The 25,653-nt window shown below is 49.2% G+C and overlaps 2 protein-coding genes across 2 annotated transcripts; one reads left to right on the top strand and one right to left on the bottom strand.

Moving 5' to 3' along the window:
• Nucleotides 1-2,475: 2,475 nt before the first annotated feature.
• Nucleotides 2,476-8,981, bottom strand: LYSMD4 (LysM domain containing 4). The gene is made up of 3 exons (XM_054272789.1): nucleotides 8,919-8,981; nucleotides 7,578-7,868; nucleotides 2,476-4,289 (listed from the first exon to the last, which is right to left on the bottom strand). The coding sequence occupies exons 2-3, from the start codon at nucleotides 7,848-7,850 to the stop codon at nucleotides 3,783-3,785; spliced, it is 780 nt and encodes a 259-aa protein (XP_054128764.1). The 5' UTR covers nucleotides 7,851-7,868; nucleotides 8,919-8,981; the 3' UTR covers nucleotides 2,476-3,782.
• LOC128935015 (proline-rich proteoglycan 2-like) lies at nucleotides 8,474-9,481 on the top strand. Its single transcript, XM_054272990.1, has 2 exons — nucleotides 8,474-8,484; nucleotides 8,602-9,481. Exons 1-2 carry the CDS (start codon nucleotides 8,474-8,476, stop codon nucleotides 9,479-9,481), a joined length of 891 nt encoding a protein of 296 aa, XP_054128965.1.
• Nucleotides 9,482-25,653: the final 16,172 nt, after the last annotated feature.

Below are 25,653 nucleotides of genomic sequence, written 5' to 3'. Positions count from 1 at the left end.
GGTTTGGTGTCGGATGCGGGGCCGTGATCCCACGGGCGCTCCCGGTCACCTCCAGGCTGGCAGTGCTGGTTCTGGTGCAAGCTGCAGAGCCCTGGGATTGCCCAAACTCTTCAGAGTTAGCCCTGATATTTATTACGGTTTTTGCTTGGGCTTTTTTTTTTTTTCCAGTTAGGAAAAATCCCTTGCTGCTGTAAGGGAGGGGTGAGAAGGGCGGGGTCCCTGTGGTCCCTGTGGCCTCCAGCCCTGTCTCGCTGTCCTGGCACCGTCAGAAGCCGCAGGGGCTGCAGTGCCCTCGGGCCCTTCCCTTGGAACTGCTGCCCTTCCCTGGGTTCCTCCCGGCTGGCAGGAGGGTGCAGGCAGGAGGGACACATCCCCATGGCCGCTGTCCCCAGTGACCCAATCCACTTGCTGCTCCCTGGAACCTTTTGCTGCTCTGACCAGTGATGTGAGTTCCATGATTTATGCACCTGTATGAACTTTGCTGTACATCCGAGTGGGAGTTCTGCATTCACATTTACTGTCTATTTTCTTGTGTGCCTTATCAGATGGCTTTGCTGACTGTATCTCAATAGTCTTTATTTCTATGCAGGTTTTTAAACAGTACTTAACTACTGTTTTCTTAAAGACAAAGCTACACAAGGGTTAGAGTTTGTATTGAAATTGCACCAATGAATTAAAAAAAATAATAAAAAGAATCAGTTCTAAAGAGCTGGGCAAGGGAGTGGCCCTGTGCTGCCCCAGCCCCGGCAGAAACCTTCCACAGCCCTCCGGTCTCGGGGAGCACCTCCTGCCACCGAGGACATGGGAATCCTGGTTTTTAATAACAAGTAACTCACTTTGAAACATACTTTTTTAGAAATTGTAAAAATGTTTTATATAAAAAAAAAGAGATGACATAGCACAGATATTTCAACAGGTTAAAAAAAAAACTTTTTAAAATTATCTCTGCTGACTGAAGTGCAAGTGGATCCAATCCTGGGCTGAACCCAGTCAGGTCTGAATGATTTAAGATTTTTATCTCTGTTGTGACAAATCACCTCCATCCTCGAGCTCTCACGATAGTTTTGAGAACGCCACGTTGTCAGGGACTCGTCAGAGAGAACTGCTTTAGCCTTGCCTTCCCTCCAAGGACACTAATGCATCAGAAACTTGCGAGTTACTGTGCGCACAAGAAATACATAGTAAATAAGGAACAAAACAACTCCTAACAATTGATCCTGGGCAGAAGTTAAATCCGAATGTGAAAGAAAGACTTAACCAATGTAAACATTTAAATCTTAGTAGAACCTTTCTTCACTTTGCTGTGCAAGAGAACACTGCTTTGCTATATTTAAAATGGCTTTTTTAAAAGAGATTTATGTATTTGGTAAATGTTTGTAGTCAACAGTTCACAAGAAGCTGTTCACGGTTTAATGCTGATAAGCCGTTTGGCGGCACAAGCTGGACTTTGTTGCCATCCTTGAGACGAATCTTTTAAGAAAAAAAATAAGTTAATCTCAATTTTTTTCCCTGAATGTGTTGTTTTTTCTTCAATATACAATAAATATTCTAGTGAACTTTTTATCAAATGGTTAAGAAAATGCTAGAGGTTGTTGTAAAATATTTGTATCCTGCATTCACTAAAGTAAAGATACTGGCTTTTACTGTGTACTCCGGCCTCTCTCGTGTTTGCAGAGCACTGGTCCCGTCCGTCCGGCGCGTCCTTGTCCCCTCCAGCTGTCAGTGCAGGTGCCAGGTGTTGGTTCTGAACTGCAGCCATGAGGGTGCTCAGCAGCAGGGATACACACAGCTTGTTAGTGCACTCAAGGACTGATGCCTGCTAAGAACCTTCCTATAAAATGTGGAGAAACTGGCAGATGAACCAGGCTCCATTGGGAGTGCAGAGCCCAAGGGCAGTCCTGCCTCTCGGTTCCTCCTGCTGCTCCCAGTCCTGCTCACAGGTGGGGCTGCAAGGGGCCCCTCATTCTAAGGCAGCTGCTCAGCTGTGTGGTAGCAAATAAAGCACAGGCTGTGCCCCTTGTGCTTTTATTTCATGTGGCTTTATTTAAAAATATAAGAACCTGGTCCCGCCCGTCCCCAGAACAAAGAGATACAGCTCTTCACAGAAGAAAAATACAAGATTTTGTTCAGTATAAGATACTTTGGAGTGTTCCTTTATAAAATTAGGTTCCCACTTTTGAGGGCTGCAGGGAACACAGGTTCTCATTGTAGCAGCACAAGGTTGTGCCTGTGTGGTGTGGGGTCCTCACCTTGCTGGAGACACTTCGATCCTCCCTGTGGAGGCAGACAGTGCCAGGCAGAGGCACAGAGGCACAGAGGCAGTGTGTGTCCCTCAGGCCAGGCTGAGGCCACACCTGCACAGCAGGTGCTCCTAGCACAGCCCCGCCCCAGCCGGCCTCAGGCTGCCAGGGGAAGCTGGGCTGGGCAGCTGCAAATGGGGCTGGGCCACAGCAGCTTCCTGCTCCTGCCCACCAGCGCTGCCCTCACCCTCAGCACCAACAGCACCTGCCCACACATGTAGTGGTTGGTTCCAGGAAAGCCTTTACCTCTGCCCACAGGCCCAGAATTTGCTGAATCAAATTTCTAAGGCAAGTTCTTCTCTTTAGCAAAGCTCCCAAGGCTTCCCTTGCTGCTCCCTTGCAGCAGGTAGTGTTTGCTGAGTGGCCCTGAAGAGCACAGCCCTGGGCTGACCAACACCTCCATTGCCCTGTGAAGCTTTTCAGTGCACGTGCTCAGTTCACAGAAACTGTCACAGTCAGCAGCGTCACAGTCCTCTCCAGAAAGGCTTCACCCTTCTTTCTTCTTGGGCTTCTGTCCTGGGCCTGCAACCTGCACCCAGCTCCCACTTCACTTCCACTCAGACTGCACACAAGGAAATAATTCCATGCCTGAGCTGGGTCTCTGAGAAGCACCACTACAGACTATTATTAGTTTTTTTAGCTAATAATACTGACTCGAGCTCCTGCCAGCAAATGAGCCCTTGAGAAGTGCCTGTGACTCCTCTCTCGTGCTCTCCTGTCCTCATCCAACAGCCCCTGCAGGGCTGAGCAGCGCCCTGGGACAGCTCAGATCCTGCACTGAGATCTCTGAGGGATTTCACTGAGGGGAAGAGGTCTGGGCTCACCCTTCCCAGGGCTGGGCCTGATGCATCTCAATTGAACACAGCTCAAAGATTTGCTCAGGGGGGTGACAAGGTGGGGTGCTGGCAGCATCATTGTGCCCTGGCATACCCAGCTCAGAGCTCCAGAAGGCATCATTAGGGTCAAGCAGGCCAAAACCACCATGGTCTGCAAGAGACAAAAGTGACACTTCTGAGAAAAAGTGTCCCTCGCTTCTATTTCAGCAAAAAGTGTTTCCTTAAAATGCAAACAACCCCCAACTTTCCAACCACATTAATACTGCACTCTCTAGCTCAGCAGCAAAGAATTTGCTTCTAGACACGGTATTAAGAAATACCTGAAGCAACCATAATGAATAAATTGCTACAAAATACTTTCCCTCAACAGAGTTCCCAACTCTGAAGCCACCTGGGTGATGATCTCTTTAAGCAACAAAGCATCTTTGTTTTTCTATCAAAATCACATCACCTCATTTTCAGTCAAATTCAGGATTACATCATCAGCTACTTATAAAAATAAAAATAATCTGTATTGTTGTATCCCCTCGGGTGCACTTGAGTCAGTCACGAGCATATGGGCACCACTGCTGGAGAGGCTGAAGTGGGCTGCCCTTTCACCTTAGGATTTTTTTCCTACGACTGAGTCTTGTGGTAATTTCCCTTCCTATCCAGCCGATGAAACATTTGAGTTTGTCATGTTAGAGGTGTGGGCCACCAGGCCTTGTGTTTTAAAATAGATGATATAAAACACTGGCAGGACGATTCCTATCAGGAGCATAATGAACACGGCGTTCCACCACTGGATTCCGCAGTCCGCGCCGTTCCCGGCGTTGTCCCGGTTCCCCGCCTCGGGCAGGGGCCTCTCCAGCCCCTCCCCGCCGTACTCGGCGTTCAGCTGCACCTCCACCTGCACGGCGTCCTGGATGCTCTGGTCGATGCCCCTGAAGTACTCACTGACTCGCTGGCCGCCAGCAGCGCTGCCCGCCCCGGGCTCGGGCTCCGGCGGCTCCGCGCGCGTCCGGCCGGGCTGGGCGGGCCCCGCCGGGGGCGGCCGCAGGGCCCCCGCGCCCTCCGTGAGCAGCCCGTGCGGCCGCACCGGGATCTTGATGGACTTCAGCGCGTACAGGTCCTGCTCCCGGATGAAGTTGTTGACGCGTTTGATATCTGCAACCTAAGGAATCCAGAAAGGACACAAACAGTGAGGGCAGGACGGCCCAGGAGTGAGGCAGGAAGCAGCTACAAAACCAGTGTGCAAGGAGCTGTCAGGGAATAAAAGCAGGCCCTGGATGCAGGTGGTTTGATGTCCTGAGAGATTCTCCAGCAATTCCAGGGTAGAGTCAGTCCCCTGTGAAACCAGTCTACAACCTCCACCTCTTGTACCTGCTGTATTTTGCTCCATACTGCTCTTCCTTCTCCTTGCTTTCTTTGCCCTTCTTTCAGTGAAGGCAAGAAGAATCTTTTTAACTAACAGATCCTTTTAAAAACTATTTTCATACCTTACATGAGTGCTTAAGGTGAGAGCACAACACAGTGTGAGCATCCCCTGCTCAGGAAATTACTTCAGAGTGATCAGAGCTCCATTCTGGGAGCACAGCAGTTGTGAAAGCAAGGGCACAGCCTGGAGAGCAGGCACGAGCATCCTCTGCTCAAGGAACACCTCTCTGCTGCAGGACAGAGCTCATCCTGAGCATGTCCTGCTGAAGGACAATCACCTCTGCTCCTGTCACCACCTCTGGTGGTTCCTGTGTAGGGCTCCTGTCTGTGAGCTGTGTCCCCACCCAGCAGCCACATGTGCAGCATCAGACAGTGCCAATGCAAGGACAAAGGCACAGCAGCATCCCTCAGTTAACATTAACCAAGGGAAGATGCTTAATCCAGTGGCCACTCACAGGCACCCAGCAAGCACAGCAACTGCTCAGTGGCACTAAAGCCTCTGTCAAAGGAAAGGAACAGGATGTCAGCGTGTGCCAGGAGCTCTCTGCTGCAGCCAAGGAGATGTGAAAGAACCTTGAGGAGAAGGCTGGAGGGCACATAAAACAGCAAGAGCCAAGGCAAAGAGAAAGGCAACACAAACAGGTAAAGCACCTCTCATCCATCACAGCAGAGACACAGCACAGGGACTGTGCTTTGCTCTTCAAAAATCACAGCGTGCCCTGCATTCACTGCACACACGCCTGAGGCTGCCAAGGAAACTGGGGAGCTAAAACAAAAAAACCCACTTTACTTCCTAAGCACTCTGCTCAGAGGTAGAGAGGAGAGGAGATGGAGGACTGAATCTCATGTTTACTCTGCAAAGCTTGAGAACTCTGAAAATGGCACATTTAATCCAGGACCTGATCTGGGGACCCTGAGGCAAAAGGAATCCTCAGTCACTGCTTTGGGCTCCTCACAGCCAGCCCCAGTGTCAGCTCTGGACTTAAACCCTGCAAAATTTCTTAGTTATGAAATAACAATCTCACCCAGAGCCTCCTAACTGAGGTGCTGCTTCAATTTCTGGATTTGTTCCAATGAAAACAAATTACTGGGACAGTAAATATCCCCCGTGGTGTCTGCAATCAAATACTGCAGTGTGGTGCTAAGACTCTAGAAACAGAAAGTGGAGCAGCACTCACACAGAAACAACAAACAAAGCTGATGGGAAGCAAGCGAGAGCTTGGGCTGCACAAGCATTTAAGCTTATTTTCTGTACTCATTTTTTGGCTGCAGTGAGCTCCTCTTGTCCCAGCCTAAGAACAATGCCAAAAGCAAGCCAGGACTATAAATGGTCAAGAGTAAAAATGAGAATTTTGAAGTGTTTTGCATCTCTGCCAAGTTATCTGTGGCACACACACAGAGCTATTTGTTGCAGTGTCTTACTATCCCCTCCCCAAGCAGATTCTGAAACCAATGTCAAGTTCTCATTGATTTCAAGGAGAAGTTCCTTCTGGATTTTTACACACATTTGCCTGTATATCTGTGGTTACAGTTCTCACTGCTGTCCTGGTGACCTTTCAGGAGCTATTTAATTGTGCAAATAAAATAAAACACATGAAAACTGTCATGCCAGTCTTTAAAGAGACAAATAGACAAATCTCCTGCCATAAGGACTTCGGTATCTGTTCAGTTTAAGTGGAACAAGTCAGAAGTGCCCTTTCTGGAAGGGAGGGGGGCAGCAGGACAGTTTTTGTCCTGTGGGAGGACAACACTGACTACGTGGTGCTCATCAGCTTGCTTTTCCCCTGGGCAGGCCCAGCAGCCTCCAGAGGGGCTGAAAGACTCCAGGAATGGAGCAGCAGAGGACACAACTGAGCCACAGCAGGGACAGAACTGGGTGACAGTGCAGAGCCACAGCAAGACTCTTCATAAACCAAAGAACTGCTCAGAATCCCCCTCCTCTGAGTTCACCCCACTGCTGTGTCTGCCCAGGTGCTGCTGAGAGCAGCACACACCCAAGCACAGCTCAGCTCTGCCTCTCAGGCTCTCCTGGGGCCAATCAAGGCCTATTCAAGCCCTACCAGACTCACTTCTCCACACGCATTGGGCTCGTCAGCACAACATACAAGGGTGCCTTTTTTGTTTTGCTTTTGTTTCTAAGGGCACGGGAGGGGAGGAATTGCTGCAATCCCTCTAAGGCCTCTTGCCTCAGCTGCACCATACAGCTGCTGTGTGGTTAAGCAAGACAGACTGCACTGGCAGGGCAGCACTGGAGCCAGAGCTGTGTCATTACCCCCTCTGTGGTTACAGGCCAATTGTTTCATCATGGAACTCTGAAATCACAGTCCAGCTTGCAGATAAAGGGGGCTCTAAAAATACAGCTCCAACTGCTGAACAACAGGGGGCTTCTAATGTTCAGAGCAGGTAATTCAACTTTCCAGCAGTTTTGCTCTTTTTTGGAACAAAGAAAACGTGCTGTGTAGTTGTTCCAACTGAGAAATCTCCCTGTGCACACGCCCTCCCTCCTGCCCACGGCACCTGAAGTGTGCACGCTTGGGATGACAGCAAACAACCAAAACCCAAACACAGACAGCACCTGGACTTTGGGACTGAACTTTGGTGCCTCTCCACGTCCTCCCCTGTTAGACTCAGACCTTCCTTGCAAAATGTAAGCTGATACCTTTCAAAAAATAAACAAAAAACCCCACCCATAACTGCGATGTTTCTTTGTGCTGCTCAATTTGCTTCAAAAACTCCACTGTTCCTTGAGAGCAGAGCCCTCATTTCTACACTCAGCTCCCTAATGTTTGCCCTCACTGAAATAACTTGGTACAACCTGCACTTAGTCACTGAAATTAAACAGGAAAGCAGGTCAGGCAGGGTGTGAGGCTTTTGGCTGAACAACCATGTTTTGTGTTTGTCTGGGGTTATTTTTGCCTTTCTCCAGTTTTACAGACAATGACCATTCATACAATGCTCAGGGCCAGCACCTGCCGGTGTCAGAGCTACCAGACACAGGTGAAGCCCCGGGGTGGTTGAGGCTCACCTTACAGCCGTACTGCAGGGCCAGCTTGTTGAGGCTGTCCTCCTCGGTGAGTTCCCTCTCCAGGAGCACCACGTCCCCCGGCCTGCCCCGGGCGGCGCTGCCCCGCTGCTGCTCCTTGCCCCGGGGCCGCAATTCCATCACGTTCAGCTCCTCCTCCGAGGACTCCTCCGAGTCGGAGCGGCCACTGGGGAACACGAACAGCTGCCTGCCCGGGAAGGTGTGCACAGTGGCAGGGGCCTGGAAGGGTCTCGTCCGGCTCTCGTGCAGCCTCATCTTTCACACCGGCAGCACCTGCAACAAAACCCAGACACTTTCAGTTTCCTCAAGACCAGCGTTTAGCTCTGCAATCAGTAATTTTTTTCCAATTTGTTTTTTTTTTGGTCTGCCTGTGAACAAACCACCTTATAACTATGTTGCTCAACATTTTAAATGCTACATCCTATAATTTTATTTAAAAAGCTACATTCTATTATTCTATTTAAAAAGCACCTTATAACTATGTTGCTCAACATTTTAAATGCTACATTCTATAATTTTATTTAAAAAGCAACACAGTCCCTTGAGCAAACGGTCTTTAATTACAGTCAAAACATATATCAGGTCTACCAACAGACATTAAAAACTGAGCAAAGTTATCCTTTTCATAAGTCCTTAGCTCTCTACACTTTAGCAATCCACATCCACATTTTAAACTCTTGGAAAAGCACTTTTTTTTTTTTTTTAAAGTAAGGACAGCTCATGCTATACTTAACTTCAACCCGAATAACAAGGCTTCATTTTGCTGCATGAAGCCTAGAACCTGCCTGAGCACTTTAATTATTGCTCAGCCTACAGCTGCGAGTTCGGTTTTTTTTTTTTTCTTCAATCCTCAGCTCCACAAACAATTTGTTGTTAGGATGAGGTATAGGTAAGAAAACCCCACATTGTTACGGATCCTTGACCTTAACGTTCTCCATCTACCCCTAAGGGACTCCTCAGGTGAAACCACTACGATTTAATGGCATTTCCTTGGCCCCGGGCACAGCTGCGGGCTGGGCTCGGCTGTGCCGAGGGACCCGGCTGGACGCTGCTGTGGGACCCCCCCGGCCTCCCCGGCACAGCTCCCTCCTCAGGCGCTGCCGAACTCTCCCCAGGCTCCTCCGGGGACCCGACCTCGCCAGCATTTCAGGGGGACCTCCTGCCCTCAAGGGAGCCCGGTTCCCTCAGCATTTCGGGAGTCCTTCGCCCCTCAGCTCCCGCTGCCCTCGGCACGTCGGGGGTCCCGGTCCCCCAGGGGTCCCCGCTCCCCTCACAGGGTCTCGCTGCCCTCAGCGCCTCAGGTGACCCCAACGCCCTCAGCACCTGAGGAGGGTCCGGATCCCCTCAGAGTGTCCCGGTCCCCCCCGGGGCCCCGCTCTCCTCAGCCCTTCATGGGACCCCTCTCCCCGCAGGAGCCCCCCTCCCCTCAGGGTGTCCCGCTGCCCCGAGGACCCCCGTTCCCCTCAGGACCTCCCCGTTCCCACCCCCCACCCAGCGCTCCCCTCACGGACCCGCCGCCATCGGCCCCGCACCAACCTGGCCACGGTCTCGCCCAGCCCTCCTCCCATTGGCTGGCGGCGCCGGCAGGCGGGACCTCAGCGCCGCTCGGCCAATGGGAGCTCGGCAAGGGCGGTGGGGAGGGAGGAGATGAGCGGGCGGAGCCGGGACGGGCAGGGGGCGGGGCCTCTCTTAAAGAGCCCGCGCCCCCGTTCCGGCCGGGCCGGGACCGAGCCCTGAGCGCTCGGGGGGACACACACCCGAACAGAGGGACACCTGAACAGAGGGATATATCACACACCTGCATAGCCCCGGGTGAGATGCCACTGCCCCAGGACACGTCACACACCGGTACAATGGGTCAGGCCACACACCTGAATGATGGGTGATGTCACACACCTGAACCACAGGTCGTGTCACACACCTGTACAGCCATGGGTGAGAAGCCACAGCCCGGAACACATCACACACGTATACAAGGGGTCATGTCACACCCTGCAGAGCCCTGTGCTACAGTAACATCTCAGTTACTGCATTATTAATGTGTAATAACAGATTACAGTGTGTCCATATTACAATGTGTCCATATTACAATATGGAAATTTTACAATGTGTCCCTATTTCTGCCCTGTGGGTGCCTGCAGAGCTGACCAGCTGTACTCCACACTCTGTGTTTGCTTTGGCTCACCCTGACTCATGGCTGATGTTTAAAAAACAAGCTCAGGACACGCTGCTGGCAAGTCCCACATTGGAAGCTTTTCTGGGTGCAGGGACAGCAGGAATGATGCTCTCCTTGCCAGCTGTCAGAATTAAGCAGGCACTCCCCCAGGTGCCCAACGGGGTGAAGATCTCCTGCAGGGACAGCCTGGGGTCTGGCTGCTCTCTGCCCTACAGGTGATGGAGAAACCTGCTTTCAAATGAAATTAAAAAATTAAACCTGCTTTTAAGTGAAATGAAAGCCGAGTGCAGTTGTTGCCATCCCTTTGCCTTCCCCTGTGCAGCCCCAGTGCTGCAGGCAGGAGGGGAGGGCATTCCCTGTCCAGCTCTGGCTACCCCTGGATTAGACACAGCATCAGCTGGTAAATGTGACACACTGAGGGGAAAGAAGGCTCCTCAAGCATCAAGAATCTCTTTAAGCAGCAGCTGTTCTTCTCAGCTCTTACCTGCCCACACACCTTGGTGGGGCTGAGGGGTTTTGGCAGGGATGGAAGGGTGCTGGCACAGTGGCCAGGCAGGACTGGCTGAGCCAGCTCCCCATCTCCCAGCAGCATCTCCTTCCCTCCATCCCTGGGCCTGATCATCCCAGGAGCAGATGACTTTGGGCTCAGGCTTTGTTGCTGGCCCAACAGATGGTGGATTTAGAGTGCTGATGAGGGCTTTACAAGCATGGGGAGTAAGCTTGCCAAAATGCCTTCCCTGAGCCGCTTGGAGCCTCTCTGTGACTACTGAGGTTCAAAAGTTACAAGCAATAATCACATTTTGTCAAACAGATCCAGGTTACTCAGGGTAACCTGTCAAACCTGAAAAATGAACTGCTGAGGAAATGCTGGAAATGTGGGGGAATCAACCAGGCTTTGCTGACAGGGCTCAGTCTGGGCTGGATTACTGTCCTCGATGGTGTCTAACAAGAAATAACTGTTTTGTGGGAGTGCTGATATTGGATCTGGGTCAATTGCATGGGTGATGTCATCATTGCAAATAATTGGAATATTTTTGTCGTTAGCAGACAGATTGTGAGAGCTGCACAGCCCCAAACAAGCAGAGTCTGTCTGAGAGCTCAATGGTTCAGTCATTATCTGCACTCAACCAGCACAAGGGTCATTCTGAAGGTGCCCTGAACTTCAGGAAGAATCCTCCTGCCCTGACTGAGATCAGTGCACAGGGTGACAGAGCTGTCTGCTCATTTGCACTCAAGGCAAAGAGCAGCGTGTCCATGGTGCTGGGCACCAGCTGGAATTCACAAACACGCCAGCTACTGCCCAGAGTTAATCCCTGTGATAATCAAAACCTTCATGAAGGTCTTGGCTCTCCAAATAATCTAGAACAGGGCACCTCTCCTTTGTCCCTGTGATTCCTGGGAGCTCTTGCTCAGACCCAGAACTGCAGTTTTCCTCATCACTTGGGATTTGTCCCTCTCTCTTCAGGCTCATTTCAGAAGTGTGAGAAGTGTCAGACACACATTCCCTGTGTTGTTCTGTGCTTCTCTTTCAGCTGCATTCTAAGCTGTGCAATGAAACCTCTCACTCAGTGACAGGCTGCTCTCCACCCTTGAGTAAAGAGTAACTTCAGAAAAAACTTCTTGAGCATCTCTTTAGTATCAACCAATCACTCCTGCTTAGTTTAGCAGATATCTGGGAAAGGTTCCTACACAGCACTGTGAGGAAGCAGGAATCTGCTGATATTGCTGAGTTATACACACAAAAAGAGAAAAAGATGAATATTCCTTTTTACCTTCATTTCATTGTTCCCTAGTGGGAGACTGAGAAAGCAGCTGGAGCAAACCCCACCCATACTCTGGACATGGCATTATAGAAATTATGATGTCTCTCCTGAAAATAATTAATAAGAGCTGGGCTCTGCTCTGGCTTTGGACTAATGCAGCACAACCAATTTTAGTGGAGCTACCCCTGTGTTAAGTCAGAAGCACAAGCCAAATACAACAAAATAAACCTTTCCCCTGGTACCTGGAGTGACTCAGCTTCTGTGGGTACTGCATGTACATTTGATTGAATTATACACACAGCTATAATTTTAAGAGGTTCATACAGTAAGCATCCAACACAGGGGGGAAAACCTCAGCCAAATTAAATTAATTATAGGTAAATACTTAATAGAGTTAATTGAGCTGTGGAGGTTACTCAGAGTGCATGTTTGGTAGCATCAGGTTACACCTTGTCTCTTTCTAGGCCCTTGGAGCTTGTGCAGCTGAGCAGGTGCCAGACTCTGCCATGGAGCACAAGTCCTGTAATTGTCTGCCCTGGGAGGGTCTGGGGCTGCAGGAAGGAGCTGATGGCTCAGGTGGTGGCATCAGGAAAGGAGCACAGAGCCCCTTCCCTGCAGGGACATCCCTGCTCAGGGCCAGCCCGGGCACAGCCCTGCCCCAGCCTCTGCAGTGTGAGCCCAGCCCCTGGGGCAGGTGACAGCCACTCATGGTGTCCCTCCACGAGCAGAGGGCTGTGTCACCTGAGCCAGGCTGTGAGGAGCTGGGTACCCAGCGGGTGACAGCCACTCATGGTGTCCCTCCACGAGCAGAGGGCTGTGTCACCTGAGCCAGGCTGTGAGGAGCTGGGTACCTGCACCTCTGGCTTCTCCCAGGGCAGAAGCAGCTCCTGCCTCCATCTTCTCACACTTCCTCTCCTGTGTGGAACAGAGCAGGTGTGACAATAAAGGCCCAGCTTCATCATTCATCTCAGACACCAAATTACTCCCACCTAGGGGACTACATTTGCATCTCTCTCACGTATGCAGTGACTCAGGAGTGGGGCTTTTATCTGGGGAAGCAGAATGCAGATCTGAATGGCACTGCTGTCTCCTGGAGGAGATAAGGTGTCTCTGCTCAGAGCCCTCGTTCTGGGCTTGCCTTCTATCACACAGGTCCATTTGGCAGGGGCTGCCTGGTGTGTGTGATAGCAGGCACTGAATTACTTCAGAAAAACAGACTTTTTCTTTCTATAAAAACAAATGACTAATTAAAAGTGGTTTTAATTTTGTAATTCACATTTCCTTGGGATTGTCCCAGACTCTGGAGTCCATGGTCCACACCCTGTCCTTCTGGAGAAATTTGGCGAGGGAAAGCACTGTGAGATTTGTTCCCTTTCCTCTCTCTTACTCCTAAAATCCCCCCTCCCCCTTTTCCCTTCCTGCAACTGGTAAATTGTGAAGAACAGGAATGTTCCTGGGAAGAAACCCAGGCAGAATTGCATTCAGAACAAGTCAAAGATTTCTTGCATAGCTGAAGCATGTGTTTGCAATCCCCAATTGCTGGAGCACGTAAGCCCTACCAGCGAGTGCTGTTCCCTTCAGATGTTCTCAGAGAGCTCCAGGCAGTGTCCAGGGCAGCCTGTGGACAATCTGAGCTGAGGAATTGCTCCACGGCCCATCTGTTCATGGTGCCATGCCAAAATGTTCTTGGTGAAAGGATGGCAAAGAGCCAGCCCTACCACTCCAAGGAGCTGTGCTGGGGATGGTCAGGAAAGCTGCTCTGGGACCTCCCCCAGCCACAAACTGGTTCCATGAGAGAGCTTGGCTGCTACTACCAACCTGTCAGCCCAGGCTTCAGGCAGCTTTTGGGATTGATGCTCTCCAGAATAGTCAGCATGTGCTACCCCAACAAAGGACAAAACCACAAGATCCCAAATTGTAACTGCTGGGAAGCAGCAGAGAGCCAGCAACTCCAGCCTGCTCTCCCTTCAGCTTGAGAGGTGCCACTGATCCAGAGAGAAAATTACCTTTCCAAGGGGTGCTGTTCAAACCTTGAACCTGACAGGGCCAGGAGGGATGGGAACTGGGGGCTGGGACGCTGCTTGGGAAAAGCAGCTTCAATGTATTTGTGAGGAAGCTTTTGTCCTTGGCACTACACGGAGCACAGGATATTACAGGAGCACAGAGGGAGCTCTTGGTGCTGATTCTGGGGAGAGGCAGGTTGATAAAAGCATCACTTGTCTTTCCAATGACCTTCTCATGTGAGCTGAGCCTGCCAAGAGCTGTCTGTCACTGTGTGCCCTCGTGGCCTGAGCCAGGGCTCCTGGATGCTCTGTGCCGTATCCGACATCGCTCGGCATTGCTGGGAGGCTCCCAGGGCTCACACAGGTCCTGCCTGGGACCAGGACACCTCTGAGCTTTGCTGCCTCCAGATCATCTCACTTCCAAACAGGCCCAATCTGATTTTGAAGGTTTTTGAGTATAAGGAACATCCTGAGCCTGAGAGAGGAACAGAAGGAACAGAAGATTCTTCCAAAGCAAGATCCTTGACCTCCAGAGCTGTGTGGCTGTGCTGGCTCCTCTTCAGGCTTCCCAATAGTGTTCACAAGGTCTTTACTGGTGTGTGGCAACAATAATGAGCAAGCAACACGTGGGGGCAGCAGAAGGCTTTGCTTCCTTGTCTGGGAAGGTTGGAGCATCCTTGCAAGGGTCCTGAAGAGCCCAGGTGCTCCCAGGTTTGAGGGTCATTGTGCTGGGCACGAGCTGCAGCTGCTCAGACTCTGGGACAAGGATGTTGTTGGACAGAGGGGCTTTGTGGCCTCCTGGGACAGGATGTCAGCACTGAATCCTGGGATTTTGTCACTGCATCTGGTCCTGCAGGCCCAGCCCAAGCACTGCCATGCTCATGCTCAAAGATGACATGCTCATGTTCAGCCAGAAGACAGACACAAGGTTGTCCACTATGGAAAACTGGCTGGAGTGAAAATCCCAGAGCCAGATCCCACTGCATCCCACAGGACAAGCCCTGCTGAGCTTGTTGCACACAGGCAGGATGGGGGCCCAGCACGTCCTTTTCAGTGAGGTGAAGTGAGAAAAAGAAGCTCTTACTTCATCCCTGTGAAGAGAGATGAAGGTTTCAGCTGCTCCCATTTATTCTCTTGGAGATTTGAAATTTTCAGGTAACAGGAAAGAAGTCTTGAAAGCCAAGTTTTCAGAGTAGGATTATTTCAGACAGGGAAGTGGCTACAATTTACACAGTATGGCTCCAAGATTTTCTGGCAGGGCTATCTCCAGAATTGGTGTCATTTTTCCTGCTCTGAGTGAGCAGAAATTCAGGAATTGCTTGTCCACTTGATATTTTCCTGACTGCTCACATCAGTCTCCCCATCATCAGTAATGTGGAGTCTGAGTGGTATTGGCACAAGCTGATGGAAATGGCAAGAAATAAAAATTCCAACAAAAGCCAACCTTGTCACCAGAAATGATGATGGATTAATTATAATAAGGGGTGGGAAACAAAACACCCCTGTGCTCCATGAGTAATTTAAAAAGAGTAAAATCAGATACATTCCCAGATAGGAAAAGCATTTTCTGTAACTGAGGCTGCTACTTTAATTGGAAAATGCTGTTAACACAACTCTGACCGAGGCGAGGGCAGGAGCACAGCAGGGCTAGTGGAGATCTGCAAGTAAACAGCTGAATTGCTTCTCTCAGCCTCAATCTGCAAATTTCTGAAGCCAAAAGAACAGCTTTAAATGTAAAACTTCTGTTGGAGCTCATGCTTCAATTGGGCTGTGTGCCAGGACATGCAAAGACTTAGGGCATTAAAAGTCTCATGGAGATGAAAAGACAGTGGGGAGTCATTTGAGTTGGCTTGTAATGCACTAAGCTCTAGCAGGATCTGCCTTCATTCCCTTTAAACCAACTTGTGGGGAGGCAAATGGAGAAAACTGATATTTTATCACTTGTAATTGTTACAGCAAAAGCTAAGGCTGAGCATGGCCCTGATGGAATCCCTGTAGAGGGGTCCCAGCCCCAAGCTGGCTCAGCCTTTCTAGTACCTGGGAAGTGAAGTACCCCCAAAAATGCCCCAAACCATGAAGTGACCATCTCTAGGGATGTGTGAGCTGCTCTGCTGGCTGCTGTTTTCACTTCAAACCATCATCTCAAACAGCTTTAGCCCCAGAGTAACAGAACAGGTTTGCACCTACCCTGGTCCTTCCCAGGGGCTCAAAGTGCTTTACAAGTCCCCAGGCAAGCAGTGCTATTGTGGTTCCTATGGCACAGTGGTCCCTGAGTTACAGGGCAATGTAACTCCACCCAAGGCTACACAACATGCTGGCATGTCAGGACAGCCCAGATCCTGGGAAGCTGGGATGAGCATCCACCAAGAAATGAAGGATGTGTCTGGCTATCAATAAACACTGAAAAAAGCTGTGAACAGCAGCAAAGTATCACAAACACAGTGTGGTCACCAGGCACCACCAAAGCACAGCTGGCCAAACCCAGCTGTTGTAAGGAAAAGGAAGAGGAGCAGGGCCATGTCTTTCCCTGGTTAATGCTGTAGCTCCCTGCATGGGCTGGCTTCAGGTGGGCAGGCTGAGCATCACTACCAGGCTCTGGGAAATGCTGTGCTGGGACTTTTCCCTGCCAGGAGCTGCTCTACAATGTTCCCAGCTGCTCCCCTAAGTATCAGCTTGGACAAAATTAAAGGCAAATTAATTCCCTCGGGTTTCAAGGACCCTGGGAAGTCACTAATCAGGTTCCTGCTGAGCCAAAGGCAAGGAAGAACATTGTTAGCAACAAACACAGAAAATCTTCTCTAATTGGAGCCATGGAATGGGAATGTGCTTCTGGGGAAACCTTTGTGTCTCTCAGGAGCACGTTCACCACAAGGAGAGGAGCCCCAGTGGGCACTGGGGGCTTTTATCATAGTGCCAGGGACCTCCTCAGCTGACAGGAGGAAAAAAAAACACACCAAAAGCTTCATTAGCCTTAAAACCTCACCCTCAGTCTTTGTCCTGGTCTGAAAGGGGAGGAAAGTGTTTCCATTTGATTTGAGGTTGGTGTCGGGAAACTCTCCTAAAAGCCAAGGGCCAAATGCTGTTTTCTCTTCAGGAAACAGTCCCAGGGAATGCTCAAAGACACCAACCACACAGACTTTGTAGGTCCAAGGCCTGGGTGCCACAAGGGAGTTTCACCCTGGTGTCCTGCATGAGAAGCTGGCTCCAGGGTCACACCCACAAGGACACCCTCAGTGTGGGATGTGGGTGCATGGGAGCAATATTGGCCTTTAAATCTGCCAGGATCCTGGGAAAACCATCCCAGGCCCCTGTGCTTGGAGTGCTAAAATCAGAGCCTGTATATGAGACAAAAAAAAGAAGAGGAACCATTAGAAAAATTAAAGGGACACATGAGCAGATGAAAGGTGCAAAGTGCCATCTTTTGTGTTCCCAGGTGGGACATCACCAGCAGCAGAGGGAATACCACAGAGAACCAGTGGGAAGTGGATCAAGCAACCCCCACCTCACTCCATTCCTTAAAATGCAAAACACACAAATGCTGAGCTCTTGCTCAAAGCAAAGCACAATCCTCTCCTCTCATTGTTACCTGTAACCCAGAGGCTGTGGAAGCAGCTACAGTGAATTAACCTGAGAGAAAGGAGCTGGATTGAATTTGCTAAGGGAGACAAAAACCCCCTACAGGCATGTTGTTAAGGAAGAATGAGCACTAATTCTGTTTATTCTGATTTGTTTTGTGTGATTGTGCTTGATTGTGCTTGCCCTAGGAAATGTGAGAGCTGGTGGGGATCATATCAGCAAAAAAAATCAGAGAGCAACAAGTTGATGGTTTAGAGTTCATGCAAACATCGTGCCAGTCACTGAACCAGAAGAAAAGAGCTGGCTCAGAGGCAACCACTTATCTACTGATAAGACCCTCTTGGGGAGGAATCTCAGAATGATGTGGAAGAGATGGGAAATTGTGCTGCAGAGCTAAGCCCAGCAGTCAGCAGAGAATATGGCATTGTTTGGGTTTTTCTTTGCTTTCCTCCCTGTTCTTCCCCATTTATTATCAGAACAAAGAGTATTTTTGCCTGTAAAAATCTTTGTGCCTAAAGAGGTAACACTGGGGTGCGCTCCTGCACCAGAGCTCAACTTCTGGGTAGCTTTGATTTAACTTTCTGGAGAAAATCACAGTAAAACTCTTAGCTATGGATCTCTATATGATCATTATCTCAGCTTTAAACACCTACATTTGCAACTCCTTGTTTGTGCAGATAAAATACATCACCATGGCTTCAACTTACCAGAAAGTCTCTCCCAGGAGCTGCTCTCTGTGGAAGTGTCAGAGGAAGGAGATCAGGTCCCAGGTGGCCAGAGAACACAAACTGTGGCTGGCCAGGGGCAGAAGTTGGCAAACATGAGGCATCTGGAGAGGTGAGGAAAATTCAGGACAACTTCTTGGTCCAGCAGATCAACCTTTCCTGCCTTTTTTTACAGATGTGATGTGCTTACAGATGTTCCCTGAAAGGGGCAGCAGAGACCAATCCCACATGAAGAACAGAGAGAGCCATCCTAAATGGGGAGGAAAAAAAATGAAGAATTATTTGCAATGTTTCTTTTCCTTGGCATGCAGAGGCTCCACCATGTGTCCACTCAAATAAAAACAGCTTGGACCTCTACAGGCCAAACTGGGGCTGCTTGGTAGAATCTTGATTGACTCTGTGATCACTTCCTTCAGCTGCTTTTGAGAGGAGGGCACCAACCCATGGGTGCTGGGTGTGCAAACAGCTCTGGATAATGCACTGATTAACACCTAAGCCACTACAGCAGCACAGCAGCCTTTGGGCTGGCAGGGGGATCAGTGTAATTTGGGAAAGGTTCACTAACAGGCTCATGAGTACCTGCACCACAGCTCATCACTCACACATTTTGGCTCCCACCTAACCCTCTAAGAGGGAGATGAGGAAAAATGCTGATTAAACTATCAAGGTTCCCAAGGTGTTGGTGTGAAGGAATGAAGCAGGGAAGCCCACCTAGGACCACCTCTACAATGTCTCCAGGCTGTCTTGAACCACTCAGAGTTAATTCTAGAGCTGATCCAAGTTGCTGCCTGGAGAAGAAGACACAGTTATTTACCTGCAGCAAATCCCATCTGTGTTCCTTCATCTAAGTCTCTTATCTCATCCTGTCCTGTTGTTTTAATTGCCTTATGCCCCTCTCCAGCACTGTCCACAATTGCCAGTGGAGAGGATGTCCAAGAGCTCCAATCATGGGATAAACCACAGGCACAAAACATGCACAATTCTCTCCATCAAGGCTTTGAAAGAGGCCTAAGATTTGAGAGCAGGGAGGGGCCAGTGTGAGGTGAGAAGGCAGCAGAGGGGCTGAAGCAGCAAGGGCTTTATCAGGAAACCAAGAACCCTCTCTGCTCCTGCTCTCAGGATAGAACAGCACACCAGCAAATCTGGCTGCAGACTGAAACCTTGGCTTCCCCTGAAGCCAATGGCAAACATCCCACTGGCTTCAATGGGAGCAGCACTTCATGCCAGATCTCGTGCTTCCCATTCCTCTGCTGTAGCCATGAGAGCAGCTTCCCTTCCAAGGCTGTGTCTGCAGCTACAGCCTCCAGCAGCAGGAGAATGGCTCTCCTTGCAGCCTGAGAAGTATCAATGGGAAATGAAAGACTTATTTTTAACAGAAATGGTGACTTCCCTGGTGAACAACAGTTATGGGGCTCTCTGGAGCCATTTCTTTCTCTCTTAAAATTTCCCCTTAGGCTTTAGGTGCCCACAGGGTGCCCAGCAGCTCAAGCACAGCTTTTGGCTGTGCTGAAATCACGAGTGGGGGAAGTGGTTTGAGCTGGGTTATGCAACTATCAACACTCACCTCTCCTAGTCTCAACATCCCTCATTCCACACCTGCTCACACAGCAGCACCTGGACACAGTGGGATTTACAGCAGCACAGCAAACAGGCAGGAGAAGATCAAGTTTGGCCACTTCTGTTTTTACCACAACAGAGCTGATGGAGGGAGGGATGCTGGGAGAGCTGTGCACTGACCACACAGGGCTCCACGTTTGCTCTGGCACGAGCATCCCTCTGCTGAGATGAGCATCTTGAGACCCCCGAGCTGTTTGGGAGGTGGCAAGGCCACATCTCTCATTTCCTGAAAATCTTTGCTTTCCTTGGCAGAAATGAAGGACTCTGTTAGGGAAATCTTGGTGGGTGTTTTGTGATCAGTCAAGCACAGCAGATGACTCGAGGGTGTACACAGGACCTCCCGTCTTCTTGACGTAGGAAAACGATTCTGCTTGCTCCAGAAATTCAGGAGTCACCAGCATGGTGCTGACCACCTGTATTATTCCTTAGGTCACAAGGCATGTCTACTGGACAGATTGATGTCTGTACAGCTGACTGTTTGCATATCAATTCTAGAGGCTAAGGAAATTCTTCAAATCCCAGAGCACAAATGTGCACTGCTACAGAAAAGCAGGTGGAGATGTGCCAAGTTACAGCTCCTTAGCTGCTGCCCCTGTAAGGAATGCCCTGCGAGGAAAACTGGAAAATATTTCATGAAAGAGCAAAGATAACACAAGACAATCTGGCAAAGGGTAGAATTTAATATTAATGGCTTTCCTTTAGTCACTGTATTTCCTGTTCCTAAGTTAACCCCCTAAAATCAGTCATGGTCAGAGAAAGGCTGTAAACTTTTGCACATCTAAAAGATCTTTCACTGAAAGATCTCAGAGCACTTTGCAAATGTCAGGGACTGTGGATGGATGGCTTTTCCCTGAGGAGATTGTCCATGCAGCCAATGGGCAGATGCTCCTTTGGCTGCTGAGGCCGAACACTGAAAAATTTGGCTACTCTGTAAGAACATCTTCCTTCTTTGCCTCCCAGGCTCCTGTCATCACAGGAACCCAAAAGTGAGAGGAGCTGGGCTTCCCTTGAACTCAGTGCAAAAAATCCCTTCCTCATGGACAGATGGGTAACAGACACAGCAGGGATGTGCTGGTGTCATTGCAGCCACTTCAGGATCTTGTCCCTGCAGATCTCAGGGTTCCATGGGCACAGCTTATGGCTGTGCCTGGCTGAGCTGCTGGTTATTGAACATCACCATTGCAGCACACTGAAACCAGCCTTGAAAGGGAGCTGGACCAGCCCCACCTCCCCAGCCTTCCCTGCCAACTGCTGCTTGCCTGCAGGAATCCAAAATTGGCCCAAGCAGATAAGAGATGGACAATGTGGCTCCTCAGAGTCCCAGGCTCCTTTGCTCAGAGGAGATCCTTCTATGCCCACCCACATCTTCCTCTAACCTGGCAAAGTACCTGAGTTACTGAGCTGACTTGCCAAGAGAGATTTAGGCTGGAAGCCTCTCTAGAAAGATGTCTCTCATTAGGAGCAGGGAGCTGGCTGGGGCACAGAGCTGGGAGAGGAGTGTTACTCATTCCTGCCTCACACTGGGCCCTTCAGACACTCTCTCCTGCAAGATGCACTGTTCTGTGACTGCTGGCAGAAATTAATGAGCAGAGCTGGTTGAAAAACTTTCCATCAAAACAGTGCTTCTGCTTTGCCAGAAGATAGTTGAAAAATTAAGTGGAAAAATTAGAGAAGAGAGCTTGGGTTTTGGCTGACATTGTTGGTCCAAAAATCCCAAACTTGGGATTTTTTAGCCAAAAATGGAAGCATTTGGGGAAGGCAGGGGAGGAAAGGGAGGTGCCTGGCAGGATTTAGTGATACCCTGAAAAATATCTACAAAACTTTTGACAAATAAGAGGGTGTTTTTGTCAATTTTATCTTTTTTTCCCCATAGTGAAGGATACTTCTGCTTTTAGAACCATCCTATGGGGAGGCTGAAAACAAACAAATAAGCTTTTTCTTTCTTACACATATGGCTACAGATCCCCCATAGCTTGTGGCACAAGCACAGGCAGCAACTCCTCTGCAGAAGGAGCAGATCTTTGCTAGGAGCTGCCCCAGAGCTGGTTACCCCCAAGTCCAGCTCTCAGAAAGGGACACCCACAGAGCTGGGGCTGCTGTGAGTTTGTACAGCTGATGGGAAGCTCGATAACCTCTCAGCTGCCTTGCACACAAATAAACTGAGCCATGGGGACAGCCAGGGAACAGGGCTTGTGTTGGAAGGTACTGTGCACACAGCTGCTGCAAAACCACCCCTGCTGAACACTCAGGCAGCCACAGCACAGGCAGAGTTGTTGTTGCAGGGAGAATGGCACATGAATACCCACAGAAAGCTCTTTGCCATCTTGCTCACACAATAATGTAAGTTTTCCTTTTTCCCCTTTAAAATTGTTTCTTTAGCAAAACATGGTGAGGAAAAAAATTAATAAAACAAGAAAGAAAGAGATGGAATCTTCCTTACCCTCTGGGAAATGTGGCTGACAGCATTTCTTGGGCTCAGTGTCACTGTCCCCTCCCCAAGGCATTGCTGGCCAGTGATGTGATGGGGGGAAGAAGCCACGAGCGAGAGCAGCTCCAGGGTGGTGATGCCTGAGGAGAGCAGAATTCCAGAATTCCAGCAGGGCCCTTCTTCCTCAACACAAACCTGGGCAGGGAACAGAGCTGGCAGTGCTGAAGCCAGCACAGCACAGGAGGCACCAGCTCTGTGAGAAAACCAAATGTTGTTATTGAGCAGTGGGGAACAGGGGAGGTTCAATTTGTAGTGATTTTCTAAGGAGTCAGACCATGATTCTGGACAGGATTTCTATTTTAAACAACACCTAATCTTTAAATTCAGTCTAGATGTGGATTTCATACCTTTTTCTGAATGAGAACAGCACTGGAGGAAGCAGGCTCAGGAGGTCAGATGTGTCCTGGCAGGGAATTGCTGCAGGTCCCCTTGCTGACAGCCTGAGCTTGACTCTCATCCCACCACAGCCTGGGGTTACAGTCCCAGCCACTTCCACCACGAGCAGCTCTGGCTCAGAGCCCCCAGAGTGATAAAAGGCTTCTTGTGTGATCATCTCAGGAGGGAAGTTTGGTGCCAAACAAAGCTGCAGTCTGGTTGGGTCCTTTTGTCATCAGAGACAAAATCAAGGGGAAAAGTGCAGAGCTGGGGAAAGAAATGGGAGCTGAAAAACGTTCAAAAAATGTCTTTTGTAAGAAAATGAATGAAGTCCAACCCAAGAATGGCTTGTCTGGTTTTGCTGGACAGGCTGCAGTGATCTTGGTGCAACATGAAGACTCTGTTAGAGGATTCCCCTTTTTCACCAGTCCTTCAGCAGTCCAAGTACTTTCACTCCCTGTCTCCAGAAAGGCTCCAGTGATGCTGTAGTGTGCAGTGACCTTCCAGAGAGCTGTCAGTGATCCTTCAGCTGCTGGTGGTTTGTGGGGTGATGGAGCCAACCCTGCAGACTGGGGAGCTGCCAGTGCTCTCCTGGTGAAAAATGAGTGTTTTCCTCCATCCCAGGCCACATGGAGAGCAGCATCCCATCCCATTCTTCCTGACACCATCAGAAGTGTGAGTGCATAGACTGGGAGCACATTTGGCACAGATCTTCTCTGCCTGGAGCTCCACAGCACACTGGTGTTTGCACTGACACTCTCCAGCAAGGAGAAAACATCCCTTTCCCCATGGAAATGCTCCATATGGTGATGGGGAAAGCACAAAGGAACATTTGGTTTTCACTCTACCATAGAGCAGAGTCCCCAGCAGTGGTACTCAGTGAGCTGATGTGGGGATAAAGTGCTCCACATTTTGGAAGGCAAATTCCTTCCAGAGCAAGCAGGGTGCTGCCAGCTTGCTGCAAGAGACAGCTGAGCCTGCCATGGACACCAGGAGAGTGAAGGGAGCAGGTGGAGTTGCTGGAGGCAGAAATGACCTCCAAGGAGGGGAGGAGGGATTTTACTTTCCTCCTGATCCTTCTGTGCCACAGCACCAGAGCCCTCTGACCCCACTGCCTTTAGTGACCTTGGCTGAGGTGTCTTAGATAAAAAACCACAACTGAGCTCACAGGGAAGGGCAATGGCTTGGGTAGAAATGGGGATTAGGAATGAGAGAAACAGCAAATGGCTACATGCAAAATAGGCAAAGTAAGTATATAATCCTGCTGGATTTCTAGCAGAGGTATTGGCACATACCAGGAGCATTTCAAGCCAAATGTATGACAGCATTCCTTACACCCCTCCCACCCACTGCCATAGCCCAGCTTAATGCAAAGCCCTTTGGCTTCCCCAGGCTCAGAGCTAGGTTTTATTGTTCAAACAGGTCAACAATTGCAATCAGATGTTGACTGCAGGCAAGGCACAAACAGGATGATGTGTTAATGCACAGCACACTTGGATGGAGGCTCTGCAGTGCTGCTGTGAAGGGTCCTGTGCAGGCTGGCACTGGGCTGATCTCCCAAGGCTGCCTCAGAAGCCCATCAGTGCTGTGCCATGAATGCCATGTGAGATCAGGAAATGAGCTCTGCTATTTAAGTATAAACTCCATTTCTGGAAATCATTGTGGGAGGAGGGCTCTCACACCAACTCTGCTTTGGTTTGTCATAGAATTTTTTGGGTGGGAAAAGACCTTTAAGATCATCAAGTCCAACCCAGCAGTGCCAAGTCCACCACTCCACCATGTTCCTGCTTTTTAAGGCTGCTTTAGAAAGATGCTGCTCCCACCTCCAAGTGCCCTTTTAACAAGAATTGAGCTGGAGTGGGACACAGATGATGGCATCTCTGTAAGGCAGGCTGGGAGAGGATCCTACAGGAGTATCTGACTGCAAAAACAACCTTCACCCTGCTGGGGGCAGCTAACAGCACAAACATTCTGGCCAGTGCCTACAACAAAGACATCCAAAACACGTGGCACTGAAGTAATTCTGTTTATTTCACACTAGGGGAGAGTGCAGCTAGGTTATGCAGTACCTTCCCAATGGATGGGACTGTTTTGCTCCAGTATAAATTTCCACATGCTCAGCACTGCTCATTGTCAGGGGGTGCCTGTGGAGCTGCTGCTCCCTCCCAGCTCAGGCACAGCAAGAACAACCTTCCCCAAAGGCATTCTCAGAACATCCCTCTCCCCAGGCAGAAGCTCCCCTCCCCACAGCCTGCCCAGGCACACACACAGATATCCCAAACACAGCCTGGCAAGCTCTTCCCATACAGGAATTTTCTACTCTTGTGTCACTGACCACAGACCTGGCAAGGCATCATTCAGGTGTTAACATCCCCGTGCTTTATTTTGCAACCTGACCAGGACAAGACCCATCATTTCTTGGTTTTTAGCACACTGAGTACTCTGAGGTGCCAGAATTTTACTGCCAAATGAGCTTTTACACTGACCACAGCAATTAAACAGTTGGCTTGGATTTATCCAAATGCCAGTCTCAGTCCAGTATTACACAGATGCATAATGTACCACTTACAGCTTCACTCCTTTCTCTTCATTTCCATGCTTTGGGTTTGCTTTGTATTTTTGCTTCAAGTTCAGAAACCTTATTAAAGTTGTTATGGAAAAAAATAAATTTATTATTCCACATATTCAATTTGTTCAAAATGGAATGATACTTTTTTCTTTTTTTTTTTTTTTTGGCTTTCATTTACAACTGGTTCCATTCAGTTTGACTGTTTTTTATCTTTTTCTATTTATAACCAGCACCAAGAAGAAAATTACCATGGATACAGTACATATGCAAATTAGCTAATGGAAAAATATATACATTTCACTCTGTAATGAGAAAACTTAAATGATATTATTGCCATGGAGAATATATCCCTGTATTATAATAAAATATTAAGCAATAATCAACTGCTAAGATTCTTTTCCACCAACAAAAAATAGCACCATACATGAGATAGGGAGAATCTACACTCAATAACACAATTGTGCAACTAGAAATGTACAGTACTTTAGTAACAGTACAGAGTATTGTTTACAATATGGAAATACCACCACTGTAATCAAAAGAGCATCAATCTCTTATGAACAACTAAGAAAAGTATTGTTGTAGACACACTGACCCAAACAGCTTTTCTTTTCACCAGAATGTGGGAACTGAGGGCAGAGCATAGCTGTGACTTCATTGTGAAGCTCCTATACAGTGATAAAAACCAGAAGTGCAGGAATATTGAACAGAATTAAATTTTTTTTTTGTTATTATTTTTCTGGCTGTTATGTGATGTGATAGTTGT

Source organism: Melozone crissalis, unplaced genomic scaffold (genome assembly GCF_028551555.1).
Source record: "Melozone crissalis strain CALT ecotype California unplaced genomic scaffold, PUWL_Pcris_2 ptg000014l_1, whole genome shotgun sequence".
Lineage (NCBI taxonomy): Eukaryota > Metazoa > Chordata > Aves > Passeriformes > Passerellidae > Melozone > Melozone crissalis.
The sequence above is the reverse complement of the archived record's forward strand: the minus strand, read 5'-3'. Positions and strand labels throughout refer to the sequence as shown.

Excerpts from the sequence above, each read along its gene's own strand:
- LYSMD4 (XM_054272789.1), bottom strand. The coding sequence starts at position 7,850 with ATGAGGCTGCACGAGAGCCGGACGAGACCCTTCCAGGCCCCTGCCACT. Across the intron at positions 4,290-7,577 it reads CCCTGCAGTACGGCTGTAAG|GTTGCAGATATCAAACGCGT; the intron begins GTGAGCCTCAAC and ends TGGATTCCTTAG.